Genomic DNA, 17,518 nt, shown 5'->3' on the forward strand with positions numbered 1-17,518 from the left:
CCGCACTATTGCAGCATCTGTTTTTCTCTGTGAAAAAAAGCCCTTGACGGTAATTGCTTGGCTCTTTTTTGCACAAGTCTCCATCAAAATACAATTTTCAGATTCGAGTCCTCCTCCACCTTCCCTTTTCCCAACCTATCACCCACCCCTCCCCACCAGACCTAATTCCAACTGGAACATCATTACCAAGCGTGCTTGCTATTCCTTTCATTATCAGGTGGAATTGAATAATACAAAAGCACCTTTGGAGATTCTAGTCAGGTAAAGGCGGCTTGTTCCGACCATTTGCTATACTTTCATTTGAATTTTTGGTGATTATTACCTGTGGCAAAATGTTATCGCCTAAAATGCAGCTTTGATCCCAAGACTTGTATTGGCATTTTCTCTTTTTTTCCACAACATGGTCTTCAACAAATATGTTTGTATTTTCAATCAAGGCCCACATTTGTGGGGAGCATGTTGTATTGTGCTACCCTTTGGGTTAACCTCCAACAATAACAGTTACACTATCTAAAGCAGGGGTGTCAAACTAAATATATATTGTTCCCAGAATGCATTAAGTGGCGCAGTTAATCAAGTTATCCTTGTCATACGCGTTACCAGTAGTTGAATGTATGTCGTATTTAGCATGTTTATGTTTGATTTATGTTGGTCTATGTTTTTTTTATTTTTTTTATTTTTAACAAACCATAACCTTACGTTGTGTGCAAAATAATGACATCCAGGACAATCCCGTGTACAAATTGCATTGCTCATCTGAGGATTGCTTGTGAAATTACGAATTTATATCTTTTGATTTGGCTGGCTGATTAATTGGTCTGGCATTATTCATGTTTTTACTTTACAAAAAGCATTTCGCGGACTAGATAAAACCTCTTAGAAGGCCTGATCCAACCCGCAGGCCATTCATTTGAAACCCCTGATTTAAAGGATACCCTAATTTAAAACGTTTACCTATAATGACAATTTTAACCCCAAACCGCCTCCTTAACCCGCTGGCTGCACCATACCCAACCCTTACTCACAAGGTATAACAAAACCCCTAATCCCAACCCTGCCCGTTCATGCAAACCCCTAACCAATATCCAACCAACTACAACCAATATCTAACCCTTCCTCATAGATTATGATGCTAACAACATCCTTTACACTTGTAATAAATTAATCCCAACATTTACCCATAACCTCAAACCTAATTTACATAATTAACCTAAACCTAACCCAAATGGCACACCATAACCCCTAACAATAACAATAACTGTAACTAATCCGTTGGCGTGTATGCCTTTCTTGGAAAAAGACAAAAGAGAGTCAGTTTACAAAAACAACAAATTCAGAAACAAAAACAAACAAACAAAAAAACCAAGGGGGTTGGTAAAGGCTTAAAATACTTTTTTGGGGGGAGGGGTATGAAGCTGATTTGGACATGCAAGAATTGGAAACAGGGAACAGGACAAGGATGACATTCTCAAGCAAGGCATGCATGAGAGCTGCGGAAAGATAGGGGGAAAGATTCACAAGTACGCTGGGAGGGAGGAGGAGGAAGATGAAGGAGCGCCTCGGTCCGATTTTCGCATCTCAACGCCTGGACAAGTGATTTGCGGGATGACTAATATATGAGGAGCCAGTTCTTGACTACTGGAAGCCCTGTGACCACTGGTGTCACTCCCATTCACTGAACGCAAAGAGAGTTTGCACAACACGCACTGGCGAAAAAGGCCTGCAGAGAAGTGGGCCTAATGCAAGACCATTACGCTCAAAGTGTCTGTTATTCTGTCATGATAGCGCAGACTTAACAGCGCTAAGAGGAGACAGTCAATGGGCCCTACATATTTTGAACACTTAATTCTGTGAATAATTCATGGCGTGCGGTTAAGTTTGGAGAGGTGCTGCGGAACTAAACGACTGGAGGGCAGGTAATTGTTATCGATTCCCCCGCCTAGTCTCTAACGCAGACGAGAGCCGCTCGCTTAGACGGGCGACGGGACTATCAAAACCACAAAATAAAGCCCCCGTCTCCACTCAGACCTGGGTATCTATAAATTTAACGGCCTTTTTAAAGCGCCTCAGGATTGCAGAATGTGTTCAGTCAATCCAATCCATCGGGACGTGCAAACCGGCAGCGTCAGCAAAGTTCCCCGATGATTGCACGCATGATGACGGCCGATCAGCGCGACTGTCAGCGTGATGCCAGTTCATTCTTAAAAGCTGGCTGGGTTGGCAGTGCCTCACTATTGAATCATTTGCCAACTCTTGGATGTTTAAATATGTTTTTAGGGAGCAAGAAACAAGGATGTCAATGGGACTGGGTGACTTTGCTGTTGTTCAGTGTTACTGCCAGAACACCTGACCAACCAGTTTGTGGAACACAGATACAATCCATCACACCTGATGAGCTAACAAGACAGGAATGGAAGGTATATTGACTGCTAAGGAAGAACAATACAACACAGATCTAATAACGCCTTTAGCAAACTGCACAAGAGCGACTTGTGTGTTTTGGCAACGTTGACAGAAGCTGTTTTGTAAGGGAGACATTGGACAGCATGCAAGGAGAGGAAGATCATACAAAAACAAGGAAATTAAGTGATGGGAGATTCCCAATTGTGGGAAATGAATTTCTGGGGTTTGTCTGTGTCAAATTAAAAAGGTGGGCAGGTGGGGTGGGGTGTAAAAGTCAAAGTTAACCAACCTTCGCGTTGATCTGTGCACGGATGAAGTGATTTGGATGTAGGTGAGCAATGGAAATGAAGAGTGGAGAGCAAGACAACACACAGGTGAAAGACAACAGTGTTATGTAGAACAAGTAACACGGCACAGATGCTAATGTACAGAGGTGAGAAAAATGGCTCAGCTTTTATGACCTCTCCCTGTATGGCGTGTTTGGTTTTGAATAATGCAAGAATTCAGGCACGCACAGGAGGTACAGATCCAGGAAGCTGCATTTTCACTTAACTTATTCACTCCCAGCCGTTTTCACTGAAGTAACCCCCTTCGCTCCAGGCTGCTTTACTGGATTTGGACTGATTTTGCAAGGCCCACAGAACATTGTGCTCCATTGCTATAAAAACATGGAACTACCAAAAGAAAGATTAGAGTATCTTTCATCAGGAAAAAAAAAAGTATGTGTGTCTGTTTCCGTTTTGCAGCAATTAGCATTAGAATATAGCTAAGTTTCATCATTATTTACAAACCTGTTGAAAACACTGGGGAAAAGAGCTTTTTGCAATGTGGCCCTTGTTGATCTCTTACACCCTGCTGTCACTTGCTGGTCGTTTTTTGTAATAACTACCATTGCTTTAAGCGACCTCTTCAGGTCAGAGGCTGCATCAAAGCCTTTTGTTTGCTCTCGCGTACAAACACAAAAAAACTTATAAAAAAGTTTTTGCGACCATGGGACTATTTAAAATAGAACGTTTTTATACGTTTTGGGGAGCAAATGGGTTAAAATACAAGAAACCTTTAGATGCTGTGGTTTCTAGTTCCGGGGTGAAGTTTCAGTCATTATGATCCTTTTTTACTTGAGATACTTGTAACTAACATCTTTAATTTAATTAATTTCCTTGGTTGTATTTTCATATCATTCATTGCAACGGCTAACCATTTGAAGCAGTCGGAATGTTTTTCAGGGTCTCACCTTTTCAAATAAACATATAAAAATGCTGAACCTTCCCGACATATTGAAGACATTTCAGTCAAAAGAAATACAAAGCGAGAGTGCGGCACTTTATCCATGTGACGTATGGACATGTCACATGGATATATGAAAAGGGCCAGCTGCAGACAGGAGCTATTCCGCGCCGAACAAAGCGCTTGATAAATGAGGACGCTCGCCATTCCGCCCACGCTGTTCAAGTCCTCCCTTTTCCAGTCCGCATCTGCAACACCTACGGAAGGCTCGTAATGGACAGAGGTGTGCAAGGACAGGGAGAAAAAACAAGACCCCCGCCGCCCTCATGCTGAAACATGAAGACATCATTCCGCAGCAGCTATAAAATGTCAAGACAAGGGGTGGCGGCTGCACTGCGGGAACAGGATAAGGTTATGTTTGTCGAGTGATGCTGAGCGAAAACGTGTAGACGTCCAAGAGAGATTTTTTTGTGCCATTCCTTTATTTTATTTGATTTTATTTTACTTTCAAGCCATTTTGCCTGGGATGAATAAACAGAGGTGGATCATTTATGATTGTTTGTTCCTAAAATTGAGCCTAAATAAGCAAAGTTACACAAAAAGAGATTTAGGCTACCTTAACATGAAGCAGATGTCACTACTTTACCCTTTTCAAAGCATGCATCAACATTTCACACCATTTATGTGTTCTGAGATGATGCCTTGCAACTTGATGTTGGACGACGCTGGATAAGGGTGTGCATGTAAAGCTTTTTATTAATTTAATTCCACCAAGTGGGACTACTTTCCCCCCCATTCAAAGCATGCAGCAAAATTTCACAACCCATTTTCTGCAAAGGTGCCTCATTACTAAAATGATAAATGTCTGTCACAATTCATGTAATTAGGGCTGCATGATATTGGAAAATCATGCGATATGTGATATAAATGCTAAATATAAATATATCGATATTATTGCAATATTTAACATGTACGGAAAGAAATGACATTTTTATTATCTAATGAAAGAATTAAAAAATGTTCATGCAGCAACATAAGCAAACTCAATACATTGTTAGTTAATTGTAATTACCTCTCGATAATGTTCAACTATTAGATGGCGGTGCACATTTTAGTTAGCGGCTGACTGTTCCATATGAAACTTATTGCATGTCTTTGCAATATGTGTATTGCATGAGCCAATATTGATATTTTTTCAATATATTGTGCAGCCCTATATACTATAATGTATAAGATTTAAAAATTTGAAGACTCCACCAGATGGTGCTACTTTTCCCCCTTCAAAACATGCAGCAACATTTCACAAACCTGACACAAGGGCAAGTCGCTGCGGTACTGATATTTGATAACCTTAAGCCTTAAATTTGAAAAAAAAAGGGAGCACAATTTCATACCTATTACTGTATCTGTAAAAGTGCCTCGTGAGTCAAATGCTACCTGCAATAAATTGCTATTAATATTGATTAGAATTAAGATTAAAATTCTAAACTCAATCACCTAAAATATCGACATTCAGTTGAAGAGTTTTTTAAGTGTGTTTTGCTTTTTCATTGGCTTTTAATTCGGTTATCAAATTAACCGACAACTATTTTAATATCCAAGTCAACGTTTAGAGCAATTGTTTACTATAACTTTAAATTGTCTAAATCCTCTGATTTCAACTTCTCTACAGTAATCTCTAATTTCTGTAGTCCTACATGAAAGCAGACTTATCATCTTTTGTTTTTAATCAAAAGAAGGCATTTGAAAACATCTGCTTTTACTTTGGAAAACAATGATTGAACCAGCAACTGAATCGTTTCTAAAAAGGTTGATGAGTACAACATCAAATTATCTGGTGTTATATTGCTTAATCGGGCAAGTCATAGTTTTAGAACATACTTCAGGGCTCCAGACTGCCCCTAAATGGTGGCAATTTTTCATCTTGTCGAGTATGTGCGACCAAAATAAAAAATTGTAATTAAATTTAATTAAATTGTACTGAAGATTTTTGGTTGCTAACAAAATTAGCATGGTAGCATGGAGTCCTGCACTTAGACGCAAAATGAAATTGTATCCGACTGATCCATGGAATAATCAATTCTAAAATGATTAGGAAGGGATTGATTGTCGCCATTATTTTCTATAGGGGAAAAAAGTTTTTATATCTGGCACATTCCAGCTCTACCGCTGCTGAGATACTGTCTGTTGCTAGACTTTTTAACTCTACAAACACTCCATTTTACATCCAAAAGCTAGTAATGTTTACAGTTTGGAGGCTAGATACGCTAATCCTCTAAATCTCCCCTTTGGTGCGCTAGATGAAACGACACAAAGTACAGATGAGGCTGGTGTCGTCGCTCATGTTTGGACCCAATCAAAGCACACCGACAGCAGAGCCCCGAGTGGTTTGACGCTCGCCATCGCCGCGGAAACAAAGACGGAGCGAAAACAAGCCCTTTTTTGGCATCACAGACAACTACACTTTTTAAATGGTTACGCTCCGTTTGATTTCTATCTGTACATTTGTGTGGGGCGAGGCAGGTGGAGGTAAAAAGGGGGTTGACAGCTACCTGGGTGGTGTTAGAGACCCACTGGAGCCAGAAGGGTGGGCTATGCTGGCGCCACGCCACAAAATCACTGTAATTACCTCCGAGAGGAGGCAAAGGCCGAGTCTGCACCTGTGACAGTTGATTAATAGACGAGACCGACATCCCCTTCTTAGCGCTCCCCATTCGTAGCCTTCCCCCACATTTGAGTTAAGATTTAAGAGCAAAACCTGTCGGAGCTTGCCGTGTTCCATTTAGCAATTTTGATGGCGCTGTTGCCCTTGAAAAGATAATGTCCCTCACTAGGCAGATATTTTGTTGGTGCAGTTTCACTTTTCTTACATGCCATTTAAAACTCTTGATGCCTTTACTTTATTAATTGTACAGACAACGTTTTTAAGTAAAATCTTAACGTTCCTAACTTGATGTATGCATGTTAGCAAGTTGAATACTGACGCAACAAATCACTTTCCTAAATTGGCCTCACTCGTGAAGGTGTCAAAAGTCAGGCCCACATTCACGTTTTTTTTTCTTAATTGTCCTGTTTAGTGCTGTCACTATGGAATATTTTTAGACTCGATTATTCTTTTGATTGATTACTGGACTAATCTGATTAATTTAAATTTTACATTTAAGTGTATAACAAACACTTCCCCCCCTTGATTAGTGTTTATTAACCGGTGATTGGTGTTTATTTCATACTTTGTATTTATATAGTGATAAAAATAGAGGGCTTGATGTTGTACTATGTTACCGGTTCGGTCATTGTTTTCCAAAATAAAAACAAATGTTTGCAAATGTCTTATTTAGATTAAACACAGAAGATACTCAGTCTTCTTTCATGAAGGACTACATAAATCAGTGAACAATTACTGTTGATATGCTGAAATCAGAAGATTTGGACAACTTTAAATAAAAAAATGGCTCCAAAGGACTACTCGATTATTAAATTAGTTGTCGATTCATTTCATAATCAATTACTTGTCGATTCATTTTGACAGCTCTACTTGTGAAGGTGTTAAAAGTCCGGCCCACATTCACATTTTCCGTTTTTTTTTTTATTGTCCTGTTGCATATTCTAACGATGAAATGAATCACAGCCTGTATAAAAAAAATATGAGTACAGTTAAGAGATAAAAACAAAAGTCTTTTTTTTGTCACTGTCGGCCGGAAAACTTATTATGTCCCAAAAATAATAATAAATACTTAAAAATTATTTAAAAAAATACAGTAAAAATGATTAAAATTCAGTTTTAAAATAAAAAAAATAAAAACAAATTGTAAATTTTCTGTATTTGAAAACTATTTAAGAATCTGAAAATAGCTGGAGAACAAATCATAAGGACCTGGTCAAAACTTGCTGAGTTTTACAAAACAGGTTCAATGAACAAAAAAAGAATGCTAACTTCTAAAAGTGGTAGACGTGCAGTAATTTGCGTTCATATTTCCACTACAGGACTTAAGGTATTAGCACAATAACATACATTTCATCAAGAAGACATTTACTGTTCGGTAGTATTAAATGTGTGTTTTTAAACTGTATACACAAATGTTTATTTGATAATCCTTCCTTGATAGGTGAATTTATTGTAGTATTTTGCAGTTTTTTTTTCTTTTCTAAATATCATCAATTGTGTGATTTGTGGCGCTCCATTACACCCCTAGAGTCATAAAAAGCCAAGGAAAACACAAAACACCCCCCTCCAGAGTCAACCCTTGGATGCTGGATGAATTGAACTCCAAAGGGTGCACTTTTTTTTTCTTTTTCTTTTTACGGCGTAGGTTGCTCATTTGCAACTAGAACAGCGGGAATACATGTACTGGAGGCAACTTCTATATTTGCTTGGTACAAAGTTGTGAAATGTTAAAACGCGTGCGTGTCTTCTTTGGCCTCACACTTTCCCTTCATCCCTCTCTCGCTGCATACTAACAACTGGAGCTGCTATGCCGTTTCATGTACATCAGAAATGCTGGTGTTTTCCATTAGGGCTGACCTGCGCACTACTCCCTCTACTTCATCACCTTGTCTTTCCAGAGGCTTTGTTGTCTTTTTTTTCCCCCTCCTACCGCAGCAGGGCTGCAGGGTTGCCATTAGCTTGCCCTGCATTAGTCCGCCCACGGAGGCACCAAAACAAAAACCCGCCAATCTTTCTCGGAGAGCCTCGCAATGCAGTCAAAATAGGAAATTTGAGACAGGGCCTTGGCGTGTTCTTTCTGTGTGGAAATTCAGTTTTGAATGCAGCTGTTTGCATGGAGGTTGCTGTCGCACCTGGAGGCGGAGGTTAGTTGATAGAAATGAATGAACCAACCACAAAGGTAGAAATCGAGGTATAAATATAGTCAGGTTAGACACCAAGATAGATGAAAAGTGAGTTGGAGGCGGAGGGTTGACTTTACCTCGTACGTAGAGGTTGGCGGGAGCCGAGTAACGGGTGCCGGCGCTGTTGGTGGCGATGCATTCGTATTTGCCCTGGTCGGACTCCTCGCTGTTCTCAATTTGAAGAGCTCCTGCGGGGTGGAAGGGAAGGATGGAAGAATTGAGCCGCAAATGTAACACGGCATAAAAGCTCAGCAACAACAGAGTCGGACAAAAAGTGATTTAATAATTTGCGTTTGCCCAATGGCGGTAATAAAACAACCAAATTAAATTCAGCATCAGGTACTGTATGCATGCGTCTCTCAGGGCTGTCTTTTGTTGATGTTCGCATCCATAATACTTTAATTAATTTATTGAAAGAAGCAAACAAACTAGGGTGGGCGTGCTAGTCGATTACTCAACTCTTGTGTATAATTTCAAGTGTGGGGAATTGATAAGGAGTTGAACTACTTGGCTGCAACCTGCACAGGCACAGCTGACTCACTACAAGAGCAGGACTGCTGTTGCTAGTGGTAGCAAAAGCAATTTGTCACTGTACAACAAAAATGACGTATTTCCAAATAAAAATGGAGAGATATTCGCTCTTCAGACGACAGGAAAGATTTAAAAAGCTAATGTTAAACTTGTGTTTTTATTAAAAACAGTAACATTGTTTTGATTTGTTTTTCTATTTTTTTATATTATAATTTTTTTTAAACAGTAAAATTGGTTTTCTTGACACCTTTTGGCTAAAACAAATGATTTAAAGTTTAAATTGAAAGCCATCTCTATTTTTATCAGAAACATGAGCAGTAGTTTTTATTCTGTTTTGAGAAAAAATAATAAATACTGCAATAATAATGAATTTATTTTTAGAGAAACTACCAACATTTCCAAAGGACAAACATTTTTTAATTTGTAATTAACGTTAGTTACAGTATTATTTTTTAACCAGAAACACACACACAAAACAAAATGTTTATGTTGTGTCAAACTGCCAAAATTCGGAGAAAAAATTTCTTAAATATCCGTTATTTTTAAATGAATCAACAATAACAAGGACACATGTATTCTCTCTCTTGCCCCCTAGAAAATTCAGTCAAAAAGATCCATCACATGATGCCTAAATTGGTGACTCCAAAATCCATTCATTAATTTATTACACTGACTAGCATCACAGTTGATGAAGCCATATTCAAGCTACATGTGTGTGTGTTTAATGTTCTTCCCTGCAGGTCTACCATATTTAATGGTCTTTTTTTTGTTGACCATGTGACATTACCAGATGGCTTCGGTTATAGCTTTTGCCAGTAGCTCTGAGAATTGTTTTATTATTATTTAAAGCACCAAAGCCTAAGAGACATGCTGCGGTCATTCGGACACACCATGTAAATACAGTACAATCATGAGATCCTTTCACACTGGACATATAACCCAGCTTTTCCTGGGTCGCTGTCCTGTGTGTAAGGTACCAACCAATACGTAATGAGGCGGGTGTAGTCGAGCCGCAAATTTGCTGCTGTCTGCTGTAGCATCAGAGGCGTAACAGAGGTGGAAAGTGCAAAGGGTATGGTGGATAGTCACAACCAGCATGCGAAGTTTAACATATGACTCACGCCCATGTCCGCTTTGTGTGGAAAACAATGGTGGTTGTTTCGAACAATCGCGTTGACCTGTATCAAATTTTTCTCTTGTAGAACGTGTCAGGGTATAGCCATCATCGTGTTTTAACACCCTGCTGACGTAGCCTTCTTATAACATGAACGCATAAATAACAGAAGTAGAACGAGTAAATGGCATAGCAGGAAATTGCGAGCACTGTTACATCTAACACCCGAGAGTCACTGCCCACATTCCCTTTGCGTTGAAAGCCTTTGTTGATGTCCTAATACTGACATGCCACACATCTAAATGCTATTGCGAGAAATTAATTAATTAATTAATAAAAGTGAAAATAAAAACAATTAAAAAATAGAATTAAAATTTTTAAGCTAAAAAATAAATAATGGAAATAATACAAATAATAATTTTAAAAAAGTACAAAAAAAAAAAGAGATTCAAAATAAATAAATAAATAAATACATTTGGAAATAAATACAAAATAAATACATAAATACAATTTTATGTTAAACAATAATTAAAAACGCTCTGCTCATATTTATTTCATGCTGCAGACACTAGTCAGGTTTTCATCCAAATGTTTCAAAATTTTTATGCAAATTTTGTGAAAATGCGCAAAACGGACATGCGACTTATGCCGTTCCTCTTTTGCGAATATGCAAATTTGTCAAATTTCAATTGACCCCGTTTCAACACCTCTACGTATCAGTGTGTCCAAATTAACCAATGCGTAAAGATATGTGTGAAGTTTAAAACCTGAGACTCAGTGCTCACACCCATTTGCGTGGAAAGCATTTGTCACCGTCACCTAAAAGGCATGTGCGAAGAAACGCCAGCTCGACTGTTACGCCTCTGAAAAGGCAGCGTGAAAGGGATTATGGAGTCCTCCCAAAAGGCAGTTTGACAAACAACAGCAAACTCTTATGACTGACAACATACATGTAAAAACTTCCAGGGTGTGGAACACGTGTTTGTGACAAGAACAAATATGACATCTCCCAAACAGCACGGAACTAACGTGAAAGTCAGCCAGCCAGCCGCGCACTTGGGAAAAAGACAGAACAGTCGGCGTAAGATGATGTGTCGACATACAAGTTATTTTTTCCCCCACGTCAAGCAGCATGAGATGGATGCGACAAACAAGGCTCACCACCCGGCAAACTGACTACCAAGGTGAGACATCTCGGGTACGAGGGAGTGGTGCGCTCAGATCTCACGACAGCGCATCCTCTATTCCGAGGTGGCGAACTTGCCGCCGTGCGACTCAGTGCTGACATGCACCTGCATACTAATGACGCTGTCACCAAACTGTCAATCTCACGTTGGGGAGGAAATAGCGCAGGCCGCCTGCAGGAACGAGGGCGCTTAAGTTGTCAGACCTGCTACACTTAAACCCCCCACCCACCACCCTCCAGTCTGGTTATTTCGAACACTTAAGAGCAGTGGTTCTCAAACTGGGCTCTGTGCAACTTTAGAGATCCAACAAGTGATTTGGAATAAATGATGTCATGCCATTTAAACAAAATCTACATATGGGGACTTCACACAAGAAATTGAAAGCAAAAAATAAAAATAAAATAAACACTACAGATGTTTGATTGATAAATTTAAGTAACAAATGTTTCCAAGGACGTCCCCTTCCATGTCTTTCTGTGACTATTCCAGTCTCTCTCTTGTAACCTAAAACCTAGACTGGATATGTGTAAAAATATCTGTAATTCAGTTTTGCCTAATCCATGAATCTCAAACTCACTAGTCCTGCATGTTTTAGATGTTTCCCTCCTCCAATCCACCTGATTGCATTGATCAGGATCGCTGCTGATTTGAGCATTTGAAGTGTGTTGGAAGAGGTTAACATCGAAAACATGTCGGCCTGCAGGCCTTGAAGACCTGCATTTTGAGACATATGGCCTCATTAAAAAGAACATTTCAGATAACTGTTGTAGATATGATTGAACTGGAATTAGGTCGAGTCAGAATCAAATTGAAGATATAATTTTTAAAATTTGAGTTAAAGGAAGCTACAATCCTATTGCAGGTAGGCCCTCGGAAAAATACTTCTCCTGTAAAGGAGTCCTGGACTAAAAAAGTTTGAGAACCCATGCTTTAAAGTGTATCTTCAGCAAGGTCAACTTGCTGTTTTGTAGAAGGAGGAATCAAATTAGCAGTGCTGAGACAAATAGTTTATAGTATTTACCTTGGCGTTTACATCTACAGTCTTCGCAAGGTGTGCGTCAGTGGGGAGGCACACTGCATGGCGTGTTTGCTAATGCTGCGTCAATTTACATTTCAAGACATGTAGTGAACCGACCTTCATTTTAAAATGCAACTCCTCACCACTTCGCCCCAATGTCACAAGGTCGAGACGTGGTGGGCTCAAAATCAACGTTTGTGGCAACATCGCCCAAGTTTAATGCCTTCTAGGTCGTATGTGTGCCTTTGAAAATCGTGCCTGGCAAGTTGGCTGGCTGTTACAATAACTGGCTAAACCATTAGAAACTGTGTTGAGTGATGGTGTCAGTTGAAGAACAATGGTTCTCAACTGGTGGGTTGGGACCCAAAAGTGGGTCACGGACCCATTTTGGGTGGGTCATGGACAGCTAGTATATATATATATATATAACACTAGCTGTCCATGACCCACCCAAAAAAAAAAAAAAAAAATATATATATATATATATTTTTTTTTTAATATATATATATGCATTTGTATTCTGATATTTTCAGCACAATACTGAGGTCTACCAAGTTCCCACATAGAACATACTCAATATGGCAAGTGTAATGAAATGTTACTCACTAGCTACTCTGCTACTCTTTGGTTAGCAAACCTCATAGCTCGCAATATGCTTTTGACAGTATGACAAACTCATTGGAAACGCTGTTTAAAAATGTAACTGTTTGCTGCAAATGTATTTTTTTTATATTGTTCTTAACTTCTATTAAATGGGTTGCTTATTTGCAACAATAAGAAGATGCGTGTCCCAATGTGAAAATAATTGTGCTTGTGTTTTTTGTATTTTGGTATCGCTTATTCAATAAACAATTGAAATTGCATCAGTGGCTGTGTCTATCCTCCCTCCATCCTAACCACCTGTTGAGGGATTACAATGTGTTTATAACTATTGGAGATAGGCTATATTAAATAAGAAAATGTTTACTTTACTGTATACTGTATGTGGAGTTGTGTAACATTAGTAAGATGTACTTTGCAATTGGCACACTGCACTTTAGCTACTTTTTTAAAAATGGGAAAAGGTCTAAAAAAGTGAACTGCGATATAGCTGGGGACAAAATAAGAAGAAAAAGATTTTTTGATTTTGAAAAAATACATTTATTTGCCGCTCTTATTTACATTATTTTCCTAACACACAGCTCGGCAAGAGCAATTAAATAAATAGATAAAAAAATAAAAACTCTTTTACATCAAAACATCACTAAAACATAGCGCCTCCTCATTCACGTCGCACAGTGCCCCGTTAACAGTCCACATCTCACAAAACTTATCCAAATCTCCTGCTCTCTTGTAAAAACTAAAATCAATAAAGAGTCTGGACTTTATCAACTTTTAACACAGAACCGTGGGATCGACTTCTGCCCCATCGTCAACTTTACTTTTTCGGGACAACCACACACCCACCCATCTTGGCCTGGCTCAAAACAAAGTTTAAAACCCGGCTTTCCCTCTTGATCTGGCCCTTGTGGTTAAAACCATAAATAAAAGAGTGCTTGAGAAAAGCTACTTTACATTGAGTAAAAACCCTATCAAGAAAAAGAAGAAGAAGAAGAAGAAAGGAAAAGAAAGGAAGAAGAAAAGAAGCAACCTTGGTATACACGGGATTGTGCTCAGTTGTATTTTCGAGGACACGCGTATAAGGTAACACCTTGGAACATTTAAAAGACAAGGCTGGTGAACATTGTGTGTTAAGGCGCAACCACCGCGGACAGACCATGTGCTCGCCAGACAAAGGGGAAAAGTGAAAGAGGCGATGAACCTGGAGTGGTGGTGACGTTGGGTAGGGTGGGGTGGCTGATGCAAAGGGTCTGTTTGCATGAGATGTAATGGTACACATTTGTTTTGGTTTTATTTTAAAATCATCATCCTTACCTCTAATTGGAGTACCACCTAGGTGGGAGTCATTTTGAGGCAAACAGGGGTTGAGAGATTTAGTTAGTAATCCACTTAATCATCAGTAGGAGAGAAGAAAAGAAAAAACAAATAAAACACATGGCTTTCTGGCAGGCCGCAGATAAGGGATATACAGATTAGAAGCAACGTGATAAAGCACACCGTGTTGTGTGCAGCGGAACACGTAGCTTCCAGACAATACATTCTGTTAATAAACAGCCACGAAGCTCACGCATCACTTGTCTTTGTGTTTCTTTTTTTGTTATACATCTAGACGTGTGGCTAGCAGTAAATCCTGATGCGTCAGCAGATGTCTGAAAAATTGTGGGTCGTAGTAATGGAAAGGGGGGTGGATAAAATGAGCCGTTAGTCCGAGGGCATATCAGCTTGTTTCCAGGCACCCACCCGCTCACTGTCTCACTAGTGAAAGAAAACCAATTAAAAGTTTTCTTGCAAGAATAAATGGAGTAACATATGATATGACAATCGTTTTTAACCTTGGCTTCTGTTAGCATGTTAGTGCCTTTATATGTGAAAACTACTTGATTGTTTTTAAACACTTTATTTCTTCATAGATCTCACGTACACTTTGCCTCTATGTGGTTGGTGCACAATGTCAGCATCTTGTATTTATTTGTTGTGCCAATTTTACTTTGCTCTTTTTGAACAATAGTACAACGTTTATTATTTAGTTAACTCCCCCACTAACTACAGGCATGGGATGGTTATTATTTTCAAGGTGTACTGTATTAAAAAGTCATATTTTCAAAACCGCAAAAACTGTCAATCAGCTACGAGAGTTACCATGTCTGGAATTGGTTAAATAAACACTATACACTCACTACCGAGACACATCATTTGGTAAATTGCAAGGCTAAGGGTTCGAGCGCATAGGACCACACACTTCCTAACCAGATGTATGACAAAAATGCTATTTTGAATATGGAAAAAATATGTGCATATGTGTGCTTTTTAATTGAACCAATGCATATAACAATATCTTAATATATTTCATGTACAATGCATGTACAAAAGATCCAGCCTTCAACAGCGAAGAGCTTGAACAATTTTATCTTCCAGTTCAATAAATACAGTACACCAAAAATAATACAGAACGTGGGGGTACACTATATTGGAGGAAACATGTTTATAATACCCCCCCACCCCCACCCCCAAACCCAAACAAACATCAAAACAGATTTGAAAATGAATCGAGGGGACACTCGGGGTGCACCCGCGGGCTGCCAGTTGCCCATGCTTGATCAATAAATACACAAATTATTATTATTATTTTTTTAAGATTATGTTAAAGCATACCTGAGTGGAGCTGTCTGATGCGACCGTTGCTGCTGCTGATATCCACAGGCAGCATGTCCTTGAACCAGGTGATCTCCGGGTCAGGGTTTCCGCTGGCGGCGCACAACATGGTGGCGGTCCTGGTCCGCTCCACCACTTTCAGCTGGGGGCCCATGTCGATGGTGGGGAAGCCATGCGGGATTTGGTTCTCTGCAGATGAACATACGAGAGGCATTTTTGTTAGGGAAGCCAGTCAGAAGGAGGAAAAAAAAGTTTATGTTGAGAGCCCTCTCAACGGCTTTGAGAGCTTCAAGGATGCCGGCTCGCAACAACATAGGCGGCATTCAGTACAGAATGAAGAGGTCTTCAGAATACAAAAAAGCAACATTGCCATAGAAACGACCACAAAAGCATCACTTCAGAATACACCACCAACTTTCTGGAATTTGTGGATTATGTCGAGTTGTTTTGTTTATTTTGACTGCGTATGGTGGTTGAATATGTGGCAGGAGGTGTGATCACATTTGCCGGTATGTGAGCAATGACATGTATACTTTGTGAATGATTTGGACTCCAAATTTTGGAGTATGTTTTGATTTTGATTTTCTGACCTTTTCTTATTTTAGTCATAATGAATAACTGGAAGAAAAAACAAATAGTGGATGTGTCCATTCACATGTGCCCCTGCCTCCTACTCTTTGTGGATTATTTTGAATCCAGTTCATTTCTGTTGTGCATGGTGGCAGTTTTCATTGACCGGCAGGAGGAGTGATGACATTGGATTTTATGATACATCCAGACTGGATGTTGTGTGCGAGTGAATGTACCTTGTCTTTGACTTTGTGGATTATTTTAACCCCTTGTGTTTATTTCTATTGTGCAATGTGGATGTTACATCATAACTGGCAGGAGGAACGATTGCATCAATTATATAATACATCTAGCTGGTGCTCACTTTAAACTGAGTGTGTTCTCCTTGAGTGTTTGACTTTATGGATTATTTCTGAGTCGGTTTGTTCATTTCCATTGTACAAGGTGGTGATGTTCATTAACGGACAGGAGGAGAGATCACATTGATTTTATGACGCATCAATGTCAGATTGGATGCCAGACATAATTAACTGAGTGTGAGTGAACGTATTTTGGCTTTGACAAAATGGATAATTTTGACACCTGTTTATTTCTATTATGAAATGTTGTGGCTTTCATCAAGGGGGCGGGGAGGATCACATTCATGATTATGTCTATGACAGTGCCCACTCTCATGTGTCCATGTGGATTGCCTTGGGAATAAACTTGGTCGATTATTTGGATTTGTTCCATTTACACTCATTGTGTGAATTTCCACCCTGCAAGGGAGCAATAATAGACACTGGGATGATTGCGAGATGGAGTGATCACATTCATATGTCTAGGTCAGGGGTGGGCACACTCTGTCCTCGAGGGTCAAAGTCCTTCAGGTTTTGGATGTTTCCCTTCTCCATCACAGCTGATATATGATCAGCTCATCAGCAAGCTCTGCATGAACCTGATAACAATTCTGTTGATTGGAATCAGCTTGTGTTGGGAAACCTCCCAAACCTGCAGGACTACAGCCCTCGAGGACAGAGTTTGCCCACGCCTAGTCTCGGTTGTCCTTAGTTGCATGTGAGTTTGCGTCCTTTTTAGGCATTGACTTTGTGGATTATTTTGAGTTATGTTTATTTAACTGTGCAAGATGGTGGTTTGAATTTGAAGTGACTGGAGGATCGATTGCTATGATTTTAGAACTAAGGGGAAGGAAGTCAAGTCAAACATTTTTTTGACAATGTGCCCAATTAGTCGAAGCATGGTATTTTGGTATTGCATTTGTGGAATATGAATTAAGCCAAAAAATCCACCTGTTTTTATCCATCTCAGGGGGCAGCTCACCTGTTTTCTGGGTTTGGTCATGTGACGTTCCCTTAGTCACTGTGTTGT

The 17,518-nt window shown here is 39.4% G+C and overlaps 1 protein-coding gene across 12 annotated transcripts in view; it reads right to left on the reverse strand.

Annotated features, from left to right (window-relative positions):
• LOC147180940 (receptor-type tyrosine-protein phosphatase F-like) overlaps positions 1–17,518 on the reverse strand; it is a 255,476-nt gene that overhangs the window by 86,193 nt on the left and 151,765 nt on the right. For 6 of the 12 annotated variants that reach the window (XM_086074986.1, XM_086075043.1, XM_086075012.1 and 3 more), the window contains exons 5-7: positions 15,581–15,769; positions 14,243–14,260; positions 8,556–8,666 (exon numbers count right to left, since the gene is read on the reverse strand). In XM_086074986.1, the coding sequence (XP_085931112.1) occupies positions 8,556–8,666; positions 14,243–14,260; positions 15,581–15,769 (318 nt within the window). The remainder of the gene's footprint in view (positions 1–8,555; positions 8,667–14,242; positions 14,261–15,580; positions 15,770–17,518) is intronic. The other 6 variants (XM_086075071.1, XM_086075061.1, XM_086075052.1 and 3 more) reach the window with 1 other exon arrangement.

Source organism: Leptonotus elevatus, chromosome 1 (genome assembly GCF_054856555.1).
Source record: "Leptonotus elevatus isolate MCC_2025b chromosome 1, RoL_Lele_1.0, whole genome shotgun sequence".
NCBI lineage: Eukaryota > Metazoa > Chordata > Actinopteri > Syngnathiformes > Syngnathidae > Leptonotus > Leptonotus elevatus.